Genomic DNA, 23,512 nt, shown 5'->3' with positions numbered 1-23,512 from the left:
AATGTGTAATTTTACGCTTTTAGTATATATGATTTTTAAAAATTCTTGTAACTTGATTTTTCTTGTACTTCAGGTCACTGCTTACACGAGATATTTGTGCTAAGGGAAGGAATGTTTAAACGAATTCCCGATATAGTTATATGGCCAGGTAAAAATTTTTAAATTTATTTTTTTTCTTTGTTCTGGAGGCTGTAGCTCCCCATGACTGATAATGAAGGGTAGTAGTTCAGGAAGCAGTCCTGTCACACTAGTTGGATATCTCTCACTTTGTCATTTGCTTGCAATAAATAAACTGAAATTGTTAATGCCAAGGAGTCAAAAATGGCTTCGGTCTCACCTTTTAAGAGTAGTCATTTTTACTTACATTTTTACTTTGCAATCTAAATGTTCTCATCTCTGTTACCATGGGGTATTCAATGCAGTGTTAGATTTATTCTAAGGACTTTAATTTCAGTTAATAGTTCTAAATAAGTCTTTCATTGTAAGGTTAATGCTCATAGTTATAATCAAATGACTGCATACAACTCTCAATTTTTAATAAAGGATTAAACCTTGTCTTGGTGCTGTGTGCCTCTTTGTACTGATGACAAACCCACTTCATGCATACTGTAACTCCTGAATTTCCTGGGGTTTTAGCACTTGGTTGGGGATAATTACAACATTCCTGTAATTCATTAAATTAGGGTTACCATTCGTCCGGATTCCCCCGGACATGTCTGGCTTTTTAAGCTTAAAAATAGCGTCCGGGGGGAATTTGTAAATGTCCGGACTTCCCCCCTCATGCAGAGCACCCGCGGTTAACAGTGCTGCCACCGGCCGGTGTCACTTACTTGGGGCTCCGACACTCAGCCAGAGAGGGCTCCTCCTCCTCTCTCTCTCCCTCCCTCCCTGCATCGCAGATCGGCTCCGGCAGTCTGGAGCTCCTCCCCCGCTGCTGCCCAGCGGCTCAGGCAGTTCCTGAGCAAGTTCACCGAGACATTAGGTGAAGAAAGGCCAACAACAAGGGGGTGGGAGAAGGGGCAGGGAGGTTCTGGAGGGGGCAGTCAAGAGACGGGGAGGTTGGGAGTTCGGGGGGGGCTTTCTAGGGGAGGGTGGACAAGGTTTTGGGCAGTCAGGGTACAGGTAGGGGGTAGGGTCCTGGGGGGCAATTGGGGGGGGTCTTAGGAGGGGGCAGTTAGGGGACAAGGAACAGGGAGGCTTAGGTAGGGGCTGGGGTTCTGGAGGGCAGTTAGGAGCAGGGGTCCCAGGAGGGGGCAGTCAGGGGACAAGGGGGGGGGGTTGGGAGTTCTGGGGGGGGCTGTCAGGGGGCAGGAGTGGGGAGAGGGATCGGAGCAGTCAGGGGATAGGGAGCAGAGGGGTTTAGATGGGTCGGGAGTTCTGGGGGGGGGCTGTCAGGGGGTGGGGAGTGGTTGGATGGGGCGTGGGAGTCCCAGGGGTCTGTCTGGGGGTGGGGGTGGGGATAAGGGTTGGGGCAGTCAGGGTACAGGTAGGGGGTAGAGTCCTAGGGGGCCAGTTAGGTGGGGGGAGGGTCTCAGGAGGGGGCAGTCAGGGGACAAGAGGCAGGGAGGCTTAGGTAGGGGGTGGAGTCCTGGGGGGCAGTTAGGGGCAGGGGTCACAGGAGGGGGCAGTCAGGGGACAAGGAGTGGGGGGAGGGTTGGGGTTTTGGGGGGGGGGGCAGGGGCGGGGCTAGGACAGGGCCGGGGCTCCTCCCGTCCTCTTTTTTTTGCTTGCTGGATTATGGTAACCCTAATTAAATACATCCCTGAATTACTGATATGTACTCTCAACCTTAATGCCATTTTAACACAGTTTATCTGGAAATTTCCTAGGTGGTTTTTTTTTTTAATTAAAAGTTTCATGCATGAACCACATACAAGAAACCAAAAGAGGATGTTGCCATGTAATATTTCTAATTTGAAGATGCCAAGTATCAACCTTGAATCTTTTACTTTAACGTTTTATGGTCATATTCACAAGTATGCTGTGGCTGCTTTGTCATTCTGGAGCAGCATGAAAGCAGCCAGAGCTTACTGACCAGTTAACTAGCTTTAAACTGCTTTGAATGCAAATCAGCCAATGTTTATATCCCCTGTTTCTCTCTTTTGCTCTCCAAATTCCTCCTGCCTCTTGCACCTCCCTATGTTCCTCTGCATATGCACTCTCAAATCCCTCCTTGTCCTCCACACTCTCCTGACTGCACCCACCCACTCTCCTGTTTCACCCTTTTACTGGCATTCCTTCTATTCTCTTGCACATGCACATGTGGGCCCCTAATTTCACCCTCCTGCCTTCTCTGTTGCAGAGGCATGGTGCAAAGAGTAGCTTCTGAAAAGAAATAGTGGGGCTTATGATAATTGAAAGCTTTTTTTCCAGAGCCTGAGGCATAAAAAAGCCTTTCCTTCAGAGAAATCCACTAAGACAGTGGTTCTCAAACTGGGGCCGGCACTTGTGTAGGGAAAGCCCCTGGTGGGCTGGGCCAGTTTGTTTACCTGCCTGGTCCGCAGGTTCGGCCGATCGCGGACCTGGCAGGTAAACAAAACGGCCCGGGCCACCAGGGGCTTTCCCTACACAAGCGCCGGCCCCAGTTTGAGAACCACTGCACTAAGAACTGCCCTCTTTTAAAACTGTGGCTATTTTTCATCAATTAGATTGGATCTAGTTTTCAGCTAGATGTAGTTTAGATACCTATTTAAAAATTAAATTAAAAAATATACCTCTAAACTTTACATGATGAATAATTTGAATTGTCTGTCTCTTTTGCTCTGGAAGTTCCCCAGCTGTTGTTGATGATCCCTGGGTAGGCCAGGAGTCTTGTGGTTTCTGTAAAATTAAACCTGATGCTGTTTTCAGCCTGGAATAACTCCACAATCTCCGTATATTTGTGTTGTTTCACTACAATTTTGTCTATTTGAGCCCATTTATTCTTCTTGGAAGTCTCTGCCTTCACTTTGAAAAGAGGCTAAGGCACTACTAGAGTGCCTGAAAGTACCATCGAGCCCTAAAGAATTAGTAGATGACTAGTAAGTGTGCTTAAATTGAAACTAACTGTTCAAAAACCTGTTCTAACTGGAATCTATTTATTCTTAATTAGGTTGCCATGATGACGTAGTTAAAATTGTGGAACTAGCCTGCAAACATAATCTTTGCATAATACCATTTGGTGGTGAGTATTGTACTTTTAAAAATTTTGGTAGGGTAAATTTAAACTATAAAGTTACATATTTCTTTAAATTCAATTCAAGTGGCTAGTGCTAGTGGCATGAAGTCATGGCAATAAATCAGCCAACTCTACACAGGAGTAACTTGAGCATTTAGAGGTGTTAAATATATATTTATAAAGTATTGTTTAAAGTAGTAGTCATATGTCAAGATTTTGGAAAGGTTAATAATTACTTTAATTTTGAAGACAAATAGATCCCATAGAATTTATAATCTTATTTGCTGTGCTTGGTTCACTGAAATCTAGTGGAAGCCTTTTACATCTGTCAGCACTTGAATGTTTCACTATATAAGAGGAGCAATTTATTTTTTGAGGTGGCGTCTGCATATTCCCACTAGCGCTGCTGCACTTTGGGAACCTTCTAGAAGAACAGTTTCTATTTGGGCCTGAATGAGCATGCAGCACCAAACATTCGGAGCAGAAGTTACAAGAAGCTGTGCAGGCAGTTCCTCCTTTTTTGGCAGTTAGGTGTGGGCATATATTTTTCTCTTGGTAATTTCTGAAGTATCAAGTCAGTTCAGATTCCTGAAGTCTGAGCCCAAGCATTTGATGTGCCTCAGAGAAAACCATTCCTTGGTATAGTGTTTTACACGCTGGGCCTTTTACACAATAGGCTCAAAAGGACAGTCGCATTCAGATCCTGACATTTCTCATGAAGGAAGATCTTGTGGCCAAACCCCCTCACATTTGTCCTCAGTACAGAGACGGAGAGGCCTTTTAAGTCCTGTGTTGGGAAACAGAAGATTTTAGTCCTGGAACTGACAACTTTCATAAGCTCCAAGTCCTCAGAGCAGTCTCAGGATCTGGGGTAGTTGTGGCATTGAGGAAACCACTTCCATCATCATCTGTCTGGTGCCTAGATTTGTCCGTGCTGGAGACTTCAAAAGTGCCTCTGTTCTCAAGGGAGTCTGTGTGTTTTGTATGGACTCCCCATTTCTGAAGTCTTTCAGCTCCATGGAAGCCTCTAGCTGAGTTTGCTTCTTATTCATCCAGAAACAGTTTCGGTTGGGCTTGACATTTTTGGAGACCTCAGTTGTGCTCTTCTTTGCCCTTAAGCATATAAGGGTAAGAAAATAGGGCTAGGAGAGAATCTCTGCCTTGGAGCATTCTGTGCCATTACAAAAGAGCAATGTTATCACATATCCAGGGAGTGCAATAGACAGATTGGAGGCCCCTTTTCTGCCTCTTATAATTCAGAGGGTGCCTCTGTCTCTTTAATTTATTGCAGAACTCGAGGATTCAATCAGACTTCACCCTTCTTTGGTGACCATGTAGGTGACAACTGTCAGTGAGCCTGTGTCTTCCAACATAGTACTCACTCTGTGCCAGAGTGATCTACTGGAGATCCACATATAGATCTAAAGTATATTCCAGAATCTCTTGATTTTGAAAGTCTTTGTTTTGGGGCTATTTGAGTTGGCCTGTGTGCTGTCTGGCGTGGTCTTCCAGGTTTACCTGGACAGCTTAAGGAACAAGGCAACTTCACCTACCAAGAGTTAACATTATGTGAAGAGCTTGCTCTCAATTCCCTGGCATAACTTTATGCGGACTCCTTTTTCTTATCCTCACTTAATCTGTGAATAATGTTGCCATATTAGAGACCTTCCTCAACTTCTTGAGGATCAGAGGACCATTAAAAGGGGAGGGTAGCTGAGATATCTGCCTCTTTAACTCACAGTTCTTCTTCTTCCAAAAGGGCTCAATTTAAAATTCGACCTCTTTTGCTACATCCATTTGTAAAACCTGTCTTTTACCCCACCTCTGGTCAGATTCTGCAACAGGTATTTCAGTATTTCATATACTCCTCTCTAGGTTTTTATGTGATCTCTCTAGCCTTTGAGGTCTCGAGCTGGCTGCTATGCAGTATATGATAAAAATGCCTTAGATTGATATCTTGGTCAAAAGGGGTATGACCTTTGGTTTTATTCACACACTCGTGCAGTTCTGCTCTCTCAACTTAACATCTAGGTTTGATGCTTGCTTTAGGATGACGGCTTTGCGATTCTTGTTTAATTAGAAATCCTCAGCCCACTTTCCCGGAGCATTGTTCTACTAGTTAGACTCCCATGAGCGGGAACATGTAGAGGTCACTTGAGGGAAGAAAACTTACTTACCAGTAAATGTGGTTCTTTGAGGGTGGTGCTTCTCTGTATTTGCATCACACACACCTTTTCCCTCTTTAAAGTTCTATTCTGGGGTTTGAAAGAAGGAAATGAGATGGTTGGGGAAATTGATGGCCTTCTTTACCCTGTGCTCTGAATGTTTGGTATTACAAGGTGAAATTTGTGCAATTGAACAGGTACTCGTTTTATGAACTTTCAAGAAATTCTGAAACTCCAGGGGAACGTCCCACAAATGTGAATGTGCAAATGTAATACACTCTCAAAGAAACAGTGTCACGCAACCTTTCTAAGTGACATGTGCCTCATACCTAAAATGTGTGTCTTAGTTAAATGTGGATAACCAATATCAAGGCAAACTATTTCAATCTAAGTTGATATTTCCAACATTTGCAGGAGGAACAAGTGTTTCTAGTGCTCTTGAATGTCCTGCAGATGAGAGAAGAACTATTGTTTCATTGGATACATCACAAATGGTATGTAATACAAATTTTAGGGGAAACCTCAGAGGAATTAACATTTAAGTGTACTGAAAACGTTTTTTTAAATTGCTTCAATATTTTATTATATATCCAAAAGCAAATAGAATGCAACTTTGAAAATCTGTACCATATATGTAAACTAATGGTCACTGGAAGCACATGCTATTCAGAGAGAGGTCCAGCATTGTTCTGTTGCTGGTTTTATCAGTGTATGATGCATGATGGCCATTGTGAATGGACCTAACAAAATAGCAGTACATTTTCTTTTCTATTGAATGCCCCTTGTATTCTTGCTAATGACATATGAATTTGCAGGTTACTGTGTAAAATAGCAGTATACAAAAATTCGTTACAAATAAAACTGTTTTTTTGCATTTGTCTAAGACTTTTAGCATTTTTACCCCTGTGTAGAAGTTAGAGGTCTTAAAGGGACAACAGTTTGCAAATTGTACTTTGGAAATTTTTGCTTGCTACAATAACACCTAAGATTATTGTAAGTGAAATATTAGAGGGAGATGATATTCATTGTTTACTACTTGCATTTGAGTACACTTTGTGTAGAGTCAATTTCCCTGTGCAGTGTTTTTTAAACAGTAACATTTACAAAACACAGGTTGGCAGGGGAGGACTCATGGTCCGTGGTACTACTTTGAACTAAACTTTCTTTAAATTGACCAGATTTCAAGTTGATAGTGTCCCTTAAAATCAGTAGTGGATGTATTATATGCTACATTGTGGAATTACAAGGAGACTTCAAGTTTGTCACATGCTTAGTACTATTGAAACTTCGTTTTCTGTATCCACTACTTTTCCATTGGTAGGAGGGATTGCACACTTGTAAAAACAGTTTTGTAGCTGTGCAGTAATCAAATCCTACCTTTCAGAAATGACATCCTATTGTGTTCTGTAACATTTTGCAAAGCTGTCTTGGCTTGCTTCTCCATTCTCCATCACTCTTCAGAACACTTCATTGGCCTGGGAGCAAAGACTGGGTTTTGACTCCTTTTCTATGGCAGTTCGGGTGGCAGGGCAGCTTGCAGCTTTCTCTTTCAACCTGGCTCAGGGAATTCCTCTTTTATAAGAGCTGCTCCTAGTGGCAGCTGCTCCTTGCTTTCACAGGCATCCTGAATGGAGTGGAATTGAGGAGCAGAGACAGCAGTGCTCAGATATGTGGACCAGAAGTGATCTGTGGCCCACAGTTTGGGAACCTCTGGTCAAGGAAAAAAAGCAACTTTAAGTCATTAATTGTGCTATGGTGCTCTTCTCAATCATCCAGTTGCATTAACAGTAAATGAGAACTACAGGTTGTAAATGAGTTTACTGTGACTTGATTAATTAACATATCTGTTTAAAATATAGAAAATCTGATATGAGCATCAGATGTCCCTTAGTGAAACAGAGTAAGGTGAAAAATGTTGTTGTCTGAACTACAAACTGAACATCTCTCTGAACTAGGGCTGTCAATTAATCGCAGTTAACTCATGCGACTAACTCAAAAATAATCGTGATTACCAATTGAAATATAAGAACTATTTTTGGACATTTTTTCTACATTTTCAAATATATTGACTTAAATTACAGCACAGAATATGAAGTGTACAGTGCTCAGTTTTTATTACAAAATATTTGCACTGTAAAATGGTTAAAAAAAAAAAATAGTATTTTTCAGTTCACCTCACACAAGTACCATAATGAAATCTCTTTATTGTGTAAGTGCAACCTACAAATATAGATTTTTTTTGATACGTAACTGCATTCAAAAATAAAACAATGTAAAACTTTAGAGCCTACAAGTCCACTCAGTCCTACTTCTTATTCAGCCAATCGGTAAGACAAACAAGTTTGTTTACATTTGTAGGAGATAATGCCGACGGCTTCTTATTTACAATGTCACATGAAAGTGAGAACAGGCGTTCGCATGGCACTTTCGTAGCCAGCATTGCAAGGTATTTATGTGCCAGATATGCTAAACATTCATATGCCCCTTCATGCTTTGGCCACCATTCCGGAGGACATGCTTCCATGCTGATGACGATCGTTAAAAAAATAATGTGTTAATTACATTTTGACTGCACTCCTTGGGGGAGAATAGTACGTTCCCTGCTCTGTTTTACCTGCATTCTGCCATGCATTTCATATTATAGCAGTCTCGGATGATGACCCAGCACATGTTGTTTGTTTTAAGAACGCTTTCGCTGCAGATTTGACAAAACTCAAAGAAGGTACCAATGTGATATTTCTAAAGATAGCTACAGCACTGAACCCAAGGTTTAAGAATCTGAAGTGTCTTCCAAAATCTAAGAGGGATGAGGTGTGGAGCATGCTTTCAGAAGTCTTAAAAGTGCAAAACTCCGATGCGGAAACTACAGAACCTGAACCACCAAAAAAGAAAATCAGCCTTCTGCTAGTGGCATGTGACTCATGATGATGAAAGTGAACGTGTGTCAGTCTGCACTACTTTGGATAGTTATCAAGCAGAACCAGTCATCAGCATAGACGCATGTCCTCTGGAATGGTGGTTGAAGACGAAGGGACATATGAATCTTTAGCGCATCTGGCGTGTAAATATCTTGCAATGCCGGCTACAACAGTGCCATGCGAAAGTGTGTTCTCACTTTCAGGTGACATTGTAAATAAAAAGCGGGCAGCATTATTTCCTGAAAATGTAAATAAATTTGTTTGTCTGAGTGAGTGGCTGAATAAGAAGTAGGACTGAGTGGACTTGTAAGCTCTAAAGTTTTACATTGTTTTATTTTTTAATGCAGTTTATTTTTTGTACATAATTCTACGCTTGTAAGTTCAACTTTCATGATAAAGAGATTGCATTACAGTACTTGCATGAGGTGAATTGAAAAATACTATTTTGTTTTTTTACAGTGCAAATACTTGTAATCAAAAATATAAAATGAGCACTGTACACTTTGTATTCTGTGTTGTAATTGAAATCAATATATTTGAAAATGTAGAAAACATCCAAAAATATTTAAATGTTATTCTATTATTAACAGTACAATTAATCGTGAATAATTTTTTTAATGGCTTGACAGCCCTACTCTTAACATAATAGGTGCCTGTTATTCTGGTAAGGACCAGTTGCAGTAAAATACATCACTTAAAGAGAACTTAAACATTGTTTGTCTCTAGGGGTAGGTCTATACTTACCTCCGGGTCCGGCGGTAAGCAATCGATCCCGGATTGATCCCGGAAGTGCTCGCCGTTGATGCTGGTACTCCTGCTCGGCGAGAGGAGTACGCAGCATCGACGGGGGAGCCTGCCTGCCTGCCGCGTCTGGACCCGCGGTAAGTTCGAACTAAGGTACTTCGACTTCAGCTACGTTATTCACGTAGCTGAAGTTGCGTATCTTAGTTTGAAGTGGAGGGTTAGTGTGGACCAGGCCAAAGAGAACTACTGAACAGGAACAATGATATAAGATAGAACGTGCATCAAGATCTGTTTTTTGAGGCACTGAGTGATTAACTGATCTGAGGAACTTAAGTTAACTAAGATGCATGTGTAATGAGATTAAATTTTCAGTTACTTTAGGAGTATGGAAATAAGGATGTTTTTCTGGGTTTGAGTACCTTAACCAACTTTTAATGGGAAATGCTGTTTTTATGATGTGAAAGCTTTATATTTGAAAGACACTGTTAGTAGCTGGCATCAAACTTATTTTTTAAATTTTTGTAAAGATTTTATACAGCTTAATATTCATCAGTGCATTAGTTTTTCAAACTTCAGTGCATCTTTTTTGTTTGGATTTAAACTATCTTCTTTTGAGTGAGGGTCACATGTACGCCGTGCACCTGAGCCCAAAAATTCTTGTGAATAGTGTCCATGCTCTGAGCCTGCATCCTAGGTCTCTGCGTGATCAATACTGAGGTTATAAAAGGAGTTGTGGCCTGACCACCTCTCCAGTTGCTCCTTGCTGCTGCATGGCCTGGGTTGTAATTCTGTGTCCAAAACTATCTTTGTACTGTCTCTCATATCTATAAATATAGTGGTTTATAGTTTAGTGTTTTTAATAGTCTTTATATAGTTAGTGTAGATTTGTTTTTCCCCGCTATGGGGACCCTCTCCATTTCCTAGTCTCGGAAGGAGGACTGTGCTCAGTTTCAGAACTGTCTCCTGCCTTCTCTGCTTCTTGGTCAGTGATGACTACCTGCTCTGCCTTGAGGAGGCCTGTAACTCCGCTAAGTGCAGTATCAGCTGCTTCTGCCCTCCCCAGACCCAAGAGGGATGAGAGCTTCAACTGAGCAAGTATTTCATGGAGAAAGCCATGAGACCCCAGTTGGATTCAGGCCAGGGAGACCATCCCCATTGTACATTGGTCTCCGTCCTTGAGCAGTTCCCCTCCAAGCAGGAGTTCTGGACTAAAGGCCAGATCTGATAAATTCAAAGATCTGCTGTCTCAGGCTTCTCATAAGAGTAAGAGACGCTTTTACAGACACAAGAAAAGATCTTCCTCCAGATCTGGTCCCCCAACTCCTATCAAATCAGGTGAGTCTTCATGTTTGTGTTATAAAGACCTAGGCCTGCTTAAGCCTTCTGGCCATATGAGTAAGGCACACAGGAGCAAGGATCCACCTGTACTAGCATGTAAGCCGAACGAGCTTCTCCAACCTACTGACCACTAAGCCTATAGATGTGCCAGATCCAACTATACTGACTACTAGGACGCCTCGCGCTCTGGAACACACTGAGACATGTACCTCCCCGGAGGATATTTTCACCCTGCCATATCCAGTCTCCCCTGCTTTCAGGTCCAGTCCTTCTGAGGGATGTTTCAGCATCAGAAGAGGAATCTACTTTGAGGAGAGAGAGCTTCTCTCTTGCTCCGTCCACAAGATGGAGTCTCCATCTACTGGCACCCACAGTATTGCTGATGGAACAAGATCAGACCCTTTTTGTCTGCTGAATCCAATATGCAGGATGAACCATCTCCTCCATAAAGGGAAATTAGCCTGGACAGGCTTTTAGAGTGTCTTGGTCTCATGCCCACCCACATAGCTCCCCTCGCCCTCCTCCGAGACTGCTATACCCAGTGTCTTGGGGTCCTCCCCAAGCAGCCTTCAAACCAGTATACTGGTCCTATTGGATCCATATAAGAAGCTTACCATCCATCTTCCGCTAAGCAATAGCAACTGGCTCCACTGGAATATGTGAAGGAGGAAGACAAGCCAGACCCACCACTACTGGTGGTACCAATAGGCATATCGTCGACCTCATCTGATGAGGCAGTTGTCACAGCCACCCCATCCCTGCCTGATGAGCATTGACTATACCAAGAATAATGCAGAGGGTTACAACTGAACTTCAGATCCCACTTGAGGACATTCTTAATACCTGACATAAGGCTGGACATCCTGCAGCCCAGTGGACCCAATTGGGTAGCCCTCCCAGTAAATGAGGCCATGGAATTCAGCCAGTGTGGTATGGCAAACACCAGGATTATGTACCTACCTCTAAAAGGGTTGAAAGGTGATACTTTGTACCTGTGAAAGGGGCACAATTTTTGTTCACTTCCCCCCCCCCCCCCCCCATACCCCCAACTCCCTAGTAGTACAAGCAGTCATGGAAAGATCCAGGGAACAGCTTGGAGAATGAACATTAATGTAAATTAGGTTAAAGTTTGAAATCAACCATACAGACATTTGTTTGTTTTAAAACTGATTTCTAACTGGCACATCCCTATATTAAGAAAATAATTTCATCTGCTGGTGGATCTTCCTCCTTTTCTCCCTCCTCCTCAGAATCCAGGAACCATGTCTTCAGAGTGGCTTTGCATAGTCACACTTTCAGGATGGCCCCAGCACCACTAATTTTATGGAAAGCAGTGCCCACTAGGGCAATACAAGTACCCCCTCACCACTGAATATTCAAAGCTGCAGTTGTAAAATTAGGCAGTCCCAACCACACCAGTCCCTTCCTTTCTGTGGCAGGATTAGGCTTTGGGGGCCTACTCTCAGTTTTCAGAGTGATGTAGTTATTTTAATAAAACACCTAATTTTAACTGTTAAATTGTATTCTGGTTGGTGCTGGGTAGTTTATACCATTGAATGTATAGTCTGGGATTTTCAAAAGAGCCTTAAGGAGTTTGATGGCCAAATTACATTGAACATTAATGGGAGTTGGGTGCCTAGCTTCCTTAAGCATCTCTGAAAATCCCAGCCTTGGTTTTTTAATGAGATTAGGTTTCTTGTAGCTTTTTTTTTTTTAGTAGGGCCATTCAAGTCTCCAAAGACGTAGAAAAGAATGGGTTTGACCATTGTGCCTATATTTTCCCTCTATCACAGAAGGGCAAACTTGTTTTGCATTCTGATCAAGAGTCACTTCACTGTGTAGCTTGGGTAGTGGGACAGTGAATTTCACAGAGCAAGTCATGTCAGGAAGAACAGGGCATTCAGCTGCAATCTAGATTCATTTACACTACAATGTTGCACTCCGAAGTGGAAAAGCTTTTCTCTATGGTTAGCAGATAGTATTCTGCAGCCCAGCATCTTCTACAGTTCTGAGACATACGGATTGTTCTCCGCATTTAGTGTTGTAGAGCAGCCTGTGCTGGCTGCACCCCCTTCTCTGGCTTACTACTAGAACTTGTATCTCTGTGGCCACAATTGGTTCCCATTGCTCCTGACCATTTCCTTTGCCAGTTCTATTTTTTTATATGGGATTTTTGAGCAGTGGCAACCAACCTTTACTCTTTCTTCCTTCCTCCCACTCTCCTAGTTCAGGTATGTAACAGCATGTGACAGATGTCTTAATGGATGCAAATTGATTCTCAGCCAGGGCCACGGCATGCAGTTCAGCAGCAGGCCACCACATCTGACAATGGCCCTGGACTGCGGATGCCCACTCCAAATAAATCCTGTTCTTTCTTTACTTGCTTTCGTAGTTGAGGAGAAGTTGGATAAGAAGGTGGGAGGCAGAGCTCCCAAACCAAAGCAGTCCTTTCCCATCCTATGCAGTGCCTCAAGAAAGGATTACAAGCCCAACAGGCAGAAATGCTCCTTTTGTCCAGCCTCATCACAAAAGTACCAAAGGAAAGATAGCAGCAGGTATGCCAAAGAAAACCCTTGACCCTTGCATCAGGTGGCAAAACCATAGGTGGTGGCAGTGACACCTTTTTATAACTCACTGTGGCAACAAAAGGCTATGCCTCTGATCAGAGAATATTCTACTTCTCAGATGAAGGGGCTCTATTCACTAGACAAGTGGGTAAAAGAGGTAATTTCAGGTTACTCCCTCAAACTAGGAACCTCACCTCACCCAAACACCCATTTCAAGCAACCCTATCAAATGCAAGCTAGTGCTAAACAAGATCTCACAACTTGCAAACATAGGAGCAATTTAATTGATATCCTCAGAAGAAAGGTTTTTAGGGCTAAACGCCATATTCATCTAGAAACATACCCGGGGATGGGGGAGTCAGAGCCCTCCTAAATGTCAAATGACTGAACAAATGGATGAAAATGATCAGATTCAGGATGGAGATCCTAGTATCAACAAGTAGCACCCCATGCAAGGTGATTCCTTGCCTCAGTGGACATAGCAGATCTACACCTCCTCCTCCATCCATGTCACCAGTATCCATGGAGATTTGTGTATTGCATGACCCACTACCTGTATAAAATACTGCCATTCGGCCTTTTGTCTGGTCAGAACCAGACTCACATCTCTGAGCACTCTCCTGTCTTTTCCTGGATGACCTTTTGAACAGAGCTCCTAGCAAAGAAGCAGCATGCAGTGCCACAACATGCAATTGAAGCAGCTCCACTATACATGGCTTTGTGATAAACACCAAGAAAAGCTCATTGATCCCTTCTACAGAGATAGCTCAGCTGGGATGGATATAGACACATCTGTGGCCAAAGTTTACCCATCACTGGACAGATGAGAAAATCCAGAACCTGTTATCTGTTAAGGAATACACAGCTATCCACAACTTAGTATCTCCAGTCGCTGGGCTTCCTAGTTAAATATATAGAAATGTCCCCTTGCAATATCAAGTGTCTCCAGAAGGTTCTCCTCATGGTGAGGAACCACAACAGGAATGTATGCAAGATAGATCCTGATCCCAAACCAGGTCCTGGACTCCCTTGGATGGTGGATGATCCCAGAGAATGTCCACAAGGGTATTTCTATATCCCTTTCAGACCCACAGATACTCAGCCAGCCTGATGAGGTGGGGAGCATATCTGAAAGAGAGGATAGTGCAGGCCACATAGAACGGCATAGAAAGGAACCAACATCAACTTCTTGCAGCTCAGAGTGGTGAAGCCCTTCGAAGGTTCCAAAGACACATACAGGGCAACTACATTCTGGTGTAGTACTGTGTCCTTATCCTGTCATACTTAGTCTTTATCAAAGTGGTGAGAGACCCACGTGACTCAAACACTGTGTTCACAATCACAGGTTTTGGAAGAAAACTTACTGGTCAGGGTTGCCACATTCCTTATTGCAGATGTCAAAAAGGCTGAGTTATCTGGATAAGACCAAAGCACTTAGGAAATCAACAAGTCAGCAAGATATTCGTAGCCTTTGGGTATCTGTCTAAAAATAGGCAATTTCTTGTAGTGCCAGAGTACCTCATGGTCTTCGAGCTCGCTGTCAGGGCTAAAGCAATGTTGAAGACATGCCTCGGTAATGTTTCTATCATAGAAAGCTGCAAATCAACACAGTTGAGTGGATCTGATCCTTTTTTCGAGAGCAGTACCACAGTCCTTGTTTAATGAGAACTCCTCAGCCCACCTTTCTCAAGGCCTGTCATTCTCTCTAGACTTCCACAAGTGTGAATACATAGAGGCCAGCTTGGGGAGGGAAAGTTACTTTGGTAAGTAACTGGTTCTTCAAGAGTGTTCTCTTCGTATTCACACTGTCTGATCACCTTTCACTTTTCCTTGGAGTTTGACTTCAATAGAAAGTATGGGTTTTGTGGAAGGAGCGTGAGGTGGTTGGGGCAGTCCAGTCCCTTTTACCTCTGTTACAAAGGTTTGCTGGCTCAAACAGGCACTGTTTTTCAGAGGATTCCTGGGGCTCAGCAGTGCTGAGATCCCCACACCTCCAAGAAAGTGCCTATAGATTTAACCTCTGGACCACATCTATGATTTTTTTTGGTCATCAGAACTATTTTAACCTTAAACTAAAATAGCTTTGGGCCATGACATATTGACTCAGTGTGAATCACAGAATATCAGGGTTGGAAGGGACCTCAGGCGGTCATCTAGTCCAACCCCCTGCTCAAAGCAGGACCAATCCCCAACTAAATCATCCCAGCCAGGGCTTTGTCAAGCCTGACCTTAAAAACCTCTAAGGAAGGAGATTCCACCACCTCCCTAGGTAACCCATTCCAGTGCTTCACCTCCTAGTGAAAAAGTTTTTCCTAATATCCAACTTAAACCTCCCCCACTGCAACTTGAGACCATTACTCCTTGTTCTGTCATCTGCTACCACTGAGAACAGTCTAGATCCATCCTCTTTGGAACCCCTTTTCAGGTAGTTGAAAGCAGCTATCAAATCCCCCCTCATTCTTCTCTTCTGCAGACTAAACAATTCCAGTTCCCTCAGCCTCGCCTCATAAGTCATGTGCTCCAGCCCCCTAATCATTTTTGTTATCCTCTGCTGGACTCTTTCCAATTTTTCCACATCCTTCTTGTAATGTGGGGCCCAAAACTGGACACAGTACTCCAGATGAGGCCTCACCATTGTTGAATAGAGGGGAATGATCACATCCCTCGATCTGCTGGCAGTGCCCCTACTTATACAGCCCAAAATGCTGTTAGCCTTCTTGGCAACAAGGGCACACTGTCAACTCATATCCTAGGTCCTTTTCTGCAGAACTGCTGCCTAGCCATTCAGTCCCTAGTCTGTAGCAGTGCATGGGATTCTTCCGTCCTAAGTGCAGGACTCTGCACTTGTCCTTGTTGAACCTCATCAGGTTTCTTTTGGCCCAATCCTCCAGTGTATCTACCACTCCTCCCAGTTTAGTGTCATCTGCATACTTGCTGAGAGTGCAGTCCACGCCATCCTCCAGATCGTTAATGAGTGTGGTACAGAGTCTGGTAGATATTCCCTGTGTATGTGGCAAAGATGCAATGTCACTATCCTTATAATATTCAGTTACAGAAACAATCTGATTTCATTCAGGTGATCAACAGGCACACAGTACAATTGCTACTTAGATTTTTATTTTCATTGTTATTAGTGAACTATTAAGTCCTATACATTTATTGTAATATACTAGAGACCAGTATATGTGACATCTTGAAGCAAATGATTAAAAAGTGTTCCTAAGTGTTGCCATTTTCTGTGTGCGTCTTCAAATCATCTTCATTATGTAACTCCTCAGATGTTTTTCTCTGTCATCCTGGACAATGGGCTTACATTTCTTACTGTCAGGTGAAGGGTGTGGGGGGCAAAGCTTTTGTGATGCCATTCCTCCTGTAAAGCAGGCTGTCTGACTGAATTTGCCAATCCAGTTTTCTTTCTCCATCAAGTGGAGGCAACTCTTCTGGCTTTGCTAGGTTAGACTTTTGATTCTTATCTCTGGTTATTTTTCCCCAATTCTTTCTTTTGTCAGACTAGCTGAGGGGTTGGCAATGTTCGGCGCGCCAGGGTAAGCACATCGCTCGCCCACACTGCTTCTCGCCGCCCCCATTGGCCCGGGATGGCGAATCGCAGCCAGTGGGGGCCGCGATCGGCCGAATCTGCCGCGTGAGCAGGTAAATTAAACTGGTCCGGCCCGCCAGGGTGCTTACCCTGGCAAGCCGCGTGCCGAACGTTGCCGACCCCTGGACTAGCTAGTTTAGAGTGTGATGCATTTTTTACTGAAGCATTCTCTCTCCTCCTTCTCATGTTGAATTGTATTTTCTGGGGTGAATGTAGAGCATGGTCTGAAGCAGTAACTATAGCCTTCAGTGATTTAAATATTTAAATTTAAGTTAAACTGAGCTAGGCTTGAACTTGTCTTGATAAATGCCTCAGTTATAGTTTTGTCATTTTGATGTAAAATTCAAGAGGGCAGGTGCATGAAGGAATGGAATGTGACTTGCCTAATTGAATTCGCTTTTTACTCCTGGGCTGCACCAGAATTTTTTTATTCTTAGGCACTGATATTTAGATCATACAAGGATTCAATTATCTTGAATGCCAGATATGAAACTCCTGAACACTACTCTTCCTCCAGAATTTTGTGTGACCTCATTCTCTCTGGTTTTCCTGCTTCATATTGCTGTGCCTACACAAGCAAACTTTTCAGCCGTAATTTACAACGGATTCATCTCCATTTACAGTAGCAACCCTGGAAACAGTATTGTAGACAAGACTACATGACATGAAGGTAAAAATGCCTCAGTCTTGTCTATTCAGCTTCTGCTGCTGCCACCATAGGTGGAGCCACACTGTTGGTAAATTACAACTGATAAGTTTGCTAATGTATAAACATCCTTTGTGAAGCAAGGTCACTTATAAGTAAATTCCAGAACTTTAGTGGCCTAACATCTGATGTATATTTTTTTTTCCCCAACAGAATCAAATTCTCTGGATAGATGAGAAAAACTTAACTGCTCATATAGAGGCTGGCATTATTGGACAAGATTTGGAAAGACAGGTATTCTCAATGTCTTATGAAATTTGCAATATTTCTTGTTTCAGGTTGATTATTCCTACCTAATTAAAGTTGTTTCAGGTGTCTGATCTAAGTCATTGAATTGTATTTTCATCCTTACACAAATTTTCATGCCCACTTTTGCTTACCATTTATGCTTATCAAATTTGTAAGAATTATATCCAAAGTTATGGACTGTCTAACCCTGGATATTTGTTAAATTTTAATTGAAAAATCCTGGCTAATCTTAGATGCAAATCCCATGTGAAATAGCCTAAAAGTGAGCTGTCAATTTTTAGCCTGCAATATGTGCTTCCATCTGTGCAGAAGTGTGGCTGCAAGGCACAACACTTAGTATCAAATACATATAAGTACGAAACTAAATATATAAATCTTCATTACACAGTTCTGATATCCAGCCAGGTAGATGGGAGGTTGGTGACTCTGAGGAAGAAAGTTATGGTAGTTTGGAAATACATAGTTAAGATAAACATATTTTCAGATATTTGAGTTCCTTGTAAATTTAACCTAAACTCTACCCTTCTTGGCTTTTTAATGATGATCTTACTAATTAAGTGTTCTCGTAAGAATGTTTAATTTTAAGCTAGTGATATGTACTCTCAAATTTAAGGCGAGGTTAATGAAATCCTTGGTTTGGGAGTTAGTTGTCTTTGAACTCTCTTGTAATGGAGAGAAGTTTTCCTCATTCTAATGTTTGGAAGTGATTCTGAAGTAGTCATAGGGCAAATGGAGAACTCTTCCCAGGGGTAGGTTGTAATATTATTCCTGGGTGGAGTTTTGGCCTCACTTTATACATAAACTCATTTCTCTAAGTTCAGATGCTCCTTTGAACAAGTAGTAATAATACCTAGTTCTTGCATACAACTTTTCTTCAGAATATCTCAAGTAGCTCAGTAGACCCTAATAATGAGCTGGGGCCATCTCCATCCTGGTACACACAGGGAGTGGGGCTGTGACCTCACTAGATAAAGGCCCACAGATCTCAGCTCACATGAAGCGGGTATGGGGAGGGGCTCAGGCACCCCCACGGGCAGGGATCCACAGCTTCCAGATCATAGGGGAAGGGTAGGAAGAGAATCTCAGACCCGCTGAAAGGCAATACATGCCCCATTCCTCCCCCTGAACGTAGCCCACACCTGGTCAGGCTCCAATAGATGGGCAGGGTCATTGAGATTCTGGTGTGTGTGTACACAGGGAGAAGGGCTCAGAAGGGTCCCATATCGTGGCACACACCGGAGGGGAGAATATGGGACTTACGGTGGCCCCTACCCCTATCCTTGTCTGTACCCCCTATTACTCACCCCCATGTCCCTTCCTGGTGGCCTGCCCATCACCTGATCCTTCACCCACCCCTCTCAGTGAGGATTTGCACGTGTAATTTATTTTCTTTTCAAAAAATAATTTTAGCACCTTCTGAATATTCTGTTGTACTCAGATTACACTTTCCCAAAATAAAAAACAAACACCTTTGATAGAGGCAGACTCTATCAAGATGCTGCCTTTTCCTTAATTTCAGATTGCCATGGTTGGATTTGAACTCTCAGTGCTTGGACTGTGTACCTCAGGTCACTGGCTGTAACTTCCCCCTTGAGATATTCAGGCCCCATGAGTTAGAGCTAGCTTTCAGCCCCTTGCCCCCTCTCTCTGTATATGCACAGTGTAATCTGTTTGTGTGAGCCTGGTGCATGCCCAGCTGGAGAACCAAACACTTTGGTGGCTAATGTATTAATTTGATTTTCCCCAGAGAACTAGTGGGTGGCATGCACTCTGTTTGGGTAAGTCTTGAGCATTTGAGATCCTGGTGCAATAATCTCAGTCCTGGCTTCATCTCTCTCTGTACACGAAAAAAGTTGCCAAAACCTATCAACTTTAAAAAAAAAAAAAAAAAAAAAAAAAAACCAACTAGGTGTGTGTGGTGTTTTTTTTTTTTGAGGAGGCATGGGGCGGCTGTATCTTGGGAACCTGGAGGTCAAATAGGGTGACCAGATCACTGACATGAAATATCAGGGGGCGGGGGCGGAGCTTAAAAAAAAAAAAGCCGTTTTGCAGGTGCCGGGCATATGCGGCGCGTCCCGCCGCCCCGCGGGGAAGGAGCCGCTGGAGCGCATCCGAGCAGGAGAGGTGCGGGGCTCCGGACTTCGGCAGCAGCGGGGGAAAGCGGCTCAGGGCTGTGCGAGTGGCCACGTCAAGTTTATCGGCTGGGGGGACCCCAGCCGGCTCCTTGCCCTGCCCTGTAGGGGGTAGCGTCCCCGCCCTGCGCCAGCATGTGCTGCTGGCCGCCGCAGGCCAGGTAAGGAGCCGAGTCCCCCCCCAACCCCCTCGTCCTGGCTCCTCAGCTGAGCAGCATTCCTCTTCCCTCCCAGGTTTGCAGCTGTAATGCCGGCGCAAGCGTGGAGGGAGGGGGTGGTGGCCGGCTTCCAGTTCCTGGAGCTGGAAGCACTGGGTGGGCAGGTAAGGGGTCTGCTCCCCCAGGAGGGAGACGGGGAGGGCTCAGGTGAGGAGCCAGGGGGAGGGGGGACTCGGCTCCTTACCACCCCTCTACAGGGGCAAGGACCGGCCGGGGTCCACCCCGAGCCGATAAACTTTAAATAGCCACTCGTACAGCCCCAAGCCGCTCTCCCCCGCCGCTGCTGGGATTCGGAACCCCCTCGTCTCTCTCCTGGGGGAGCAGCCCCCTTGCCCGCCCGGTGCCCGTACTCACCACCCCCTCCCTCCCAGGCTTGCGCCGGCATTACAGCAGCAGGCCTGGGAGGGAGGAGGAATGCCATGTGCTTGGGGAAGAGGCGGGGCCAGGGCGGGGATTTGGGGAGGGAGCCAATGGGGGAAGGAGGGGGCGGAGTCGGGGTGGTGGTTGGGCGAGACCCCTTCCAGGAGGGCAAAATTGTTTTTGTCCAGTGTCGCGACCGCACATTGGTCAGGGACGCGGGACAAACAAATAAATATCGGGACAGTCCTGATAAAATTGGGACGTCTAGTCACCCTAAGATCAAATGGCTCCAAAATTTGCTCAGTTGTCAAGCCCCACTCTCCCACAAGGCACACCATATTTCAAGACAATCCAAGTAACCATGTGGATTTTAGAGCATTTAAGAGTCAAGGTTTAAACAGAAAATTGGTCTTAATCTTAATAAAGATGTGACTGTAGCAATGTTTTCTGAGAAGCCCCAGCACCCTTCAAGGTTTGTGTTCAACTATGTACAGCTGGTGGTAGATGTTTGCTTAACACCTTCTGGGGTACATTGACTTCCAATGATAAAGCAAGTGGTAGTCCAAAGCTAGCTGCCGAACCTCCCTAACATGGAAGACAGCAATGAACTACAAGTATGCCATGGAATGGACTAATTGCTAATTTAAGAAACCCATCCTTTTAAGGCATATATGAATTCTTCAGTACACCTGTAAGAAAAGATTCTGAAGCAATAAGACTTTTGATAAAGGAATTTAATAATTTAATTGAAGAGCAGCTTTTTATTTAGGGGTGGAGGGTATTATAGCTTTTACCAAATAGATGTGTGTCAGAGACTTTGCCAACAGAGCTGTTGCTGGTGAGAGAGATGGCCTTTCATGCCTCTTATTTTATAGCCTCTTTTATCATTTGATGTAATATTTTAACCTTTTCAAATCTGTGGGTTTTTTTTTAAAGGTTAGAATTAAAATGCACAGAGCATATTCCCTTAATTTAAATGACATTTTTCTAGGCTAGTAACTTCTGATATTTCACCAACTATTCCATCCTTTAAATGCCATACAATTTTTCCTTCTACTAGAGTAAGGCATAATATTCCCTCTCCTTCTGCAGCTGCCTTTCATAACTTGCAAATTGAAATAGTACATTAAACTTAACTCATGCAGTTTTTCCTTCAGAGCTTCTTCTTGACTAGGAAATGGAATTTTGAATTGACCTTTCAGTGGAAATTTTCCTCAGAGTAATATACAGAGGCTCTGGCTCACAATCTGGTCAGTGCTGAATATAAATTTGTATTCGTGGTAAGGTTTTAGCACATTAAATATATTTGGGCACATTAAATATATGTTAAGGACTTCATTATGATTTCCTGCGTATGCAAGGAATACAGAATCAGGCAATGTGTTAAACTTATGACTTGTAATAAATATTTTTTTATTAAACAACTTGATTGCAAGCTTATTAAAATATCAGTGATTAAGTTAATAACAGAAAATACTAAAGGAGGAGACAGTTAAAACCAAGGGGTTCTAGTTGTGATTATTTTTAATTTAAGCACAATGTGCTCAGCATTGTATGTAGGGTGACCAGATAGCAAGTGTGAAAAATCAGGACAGAGGGTGGGGGGTAATAGGCCTCTATATAAGAGAGAGTCCCAAATATCAGGACTGTCCCGATTTTATAGGGACAGTCCTGATATCTGGTCACTCTAATTGTACCTGATATATAAATAGTCCATGCCCACAAGAACTTACACTCTGAAGGCAGATGTGGGGTTGGGGGAAGAAGCACTGAGCAACAAAGAGGAGGGAATAGCTGAGAGCTTTTATTTAATTCACTACTTCTCAGCATTGCAGAAAGTAAGTCTTTGGCAGAAGTTTGAGGAAATGGTGGGTTGGCAACCACATGAAAAGGACAGCATGAAAAAATGATGGGAGATGGAAATGAACAAGGCATTAAAGGTGATATCTCTGCTGGAACAGATATGAGGGTTGGTGAAAAGTTCTGAAGATGTAGGCTGCAGTGAAGGCCTGGAAAGTAAAGACAAGAACAAATGTAATGCAGTGTGCAAGGTGGAACCAGTGGGTGAAATCAGGTTAGCATGGGGTGGTGAGTGTTAAAACAGTGGGTGAAGACTATATAATTTTAGTGGCTGCAGTTTGGATGAATTGGAGGGTGACTGATGTGGGTTTGGGAGGCTGGAGAGGAAAAAAGATGCAGTAATCAATATAGGAGATGACCAGAGAATCAATCAACATCTTAACTATCAAGCCAGAGAGGAAGGGTGGGATTCTTGAGGAGGCAAAACCGCATATGTGGTCATGGATGAGATATGTAGGGAGAGAGGAGTTTGACTCTGTTTATAGGGCTGGGTTGTATAAACAGCAATAGAGGAATGGGGGGGAAGTGGAGATTATTTTCCCTCCAAGTTTAAGATAATTTCTTGTTATGCTTTAGATGCTAGTGAGCCATCTCAGGGGGAAAAACGTCAAATGGTCTGATAATTAGGAGTGAATGGAGGGAATCAGAGGAAAGCATGGGATGAGAACAGTCATCTGCATGGAAATAATACTTGAATCCTTGTGAGCAGATGTGTCTTGAGGGACTCCTAAAGAGGGGACATGAAAGAGGAACTGCAGGAGGAGATGGTGAAAGAGAAAGTGGTGAGAGGAGGGTAAAAAAATAGTGCCACAGAAGCCAAAGTACAACCGAATTAGGAGGGGAGTGTGATCAGTTACCAAAACAGCTAAAAGATCAAATGTGGGGTAAAGCCTTAAGATTTAGCTAGGTAGAAGTCATTGAAGACCTTGGTGAGAGAATTTTCAGTAGAGTGGAGAGAACAGAAACTTGATTGGAGTGTATCCAAAATGGAGTTAGAGGAGGGGAACCTTGGAAGTTGTAAATGGCCTGTTTGATTATTTTAAAGTGAATAAAAAGATGTGGGATAGTACTTGAAGATGGAATCAAGGGCCTTTCTCAGGAGATAGCTACTAGATCTTGCTTGTAGTTTGAAAGGAAGAAGCCACAGCAGAGACTGAAGAAGAGTGAAAGAGGTTCTTGAGGGAATGGGGCAAGGGGACAGATGGAGAGATTGGAGGTGCAGAGCAGGTGAGATATTGGCTAATGATGGGGGTCTTGGGTCATTAGGAAACTGTTCCTTGAAACAATAACTTCAGTTAGGAGAGCCAGCAAGCTCCATCCTTTCTTTGCTGACCTTTCTTATACAGTCCTCTTTAAGTATACTGTGGTTCCGTACAACCTGACACCAAATTAATCCCTAGTGTGGCCACTGACTTTTGTCTGAATCAGATTATCTAGTTAATAGTCTTCCTTAAAGGTGCATTGTCTGCCAGGGAATACAGGTTACACAAGCTTGATGCT

The 23,512-nt window shown here is 43.4% G+C and overlaps 1 protein-coding gene across 4 annotated transcripts in view; it reads left to right on the top strand.

The window, feature by feature from the left end:
• Nucleotides 1-23,512, top strand: part of AGPS (alkylglycerone phosphate synthase) — a 131,003-nt gene that overhangs the window by 25,780 nt on the left and 81,711 nt on the right. For all 4 annotated transcript variants that reach the window (XR_008446647.1, XR_008446646.1, XM_054043859.1 and 1 more), the window contains exons 5-8: nt 74-148; nt 3,092-3,163; nt 5,737-5,816; nt 17,347-17,427. Coding sequence is in view for 2 of the 4 variants with exons in the window: in XM_054043859.1 (XP_053899834.1) it covers nt 74-148; nt 3,092-3,163; nt 5,737-5,816; nt 17,347-17,427 (308 nt within the window). In the remaining 2 variants the exon portion in view is untranslated. The remainder of the gene's footprint in view (nt 1-73; nt 149-3,091; nt 3,164-5,736; nt 5,817-17,346; nt 17,428-23,512) is intronic.

This window comes from Malaclemys terrapin, chromosome 11, assembly GCF_027887155.1.
Source record: "Malaclemys terrapin pileata isolate rMalTer1 chromosome 11, rMalTer1.hap1, whole genome shotgun sequence".
Taxonomy (NCBI): Eukaryota; Metazoa; Chordata; order Testudines; family Emydidae; genus Malaclemys; species Malaclemys terrapin.
The sequence above is the reverse complement of the archived record's forward strand: the minus strand, read 5'-3'. Positions and strand labels throughout refer to the sequence as shown.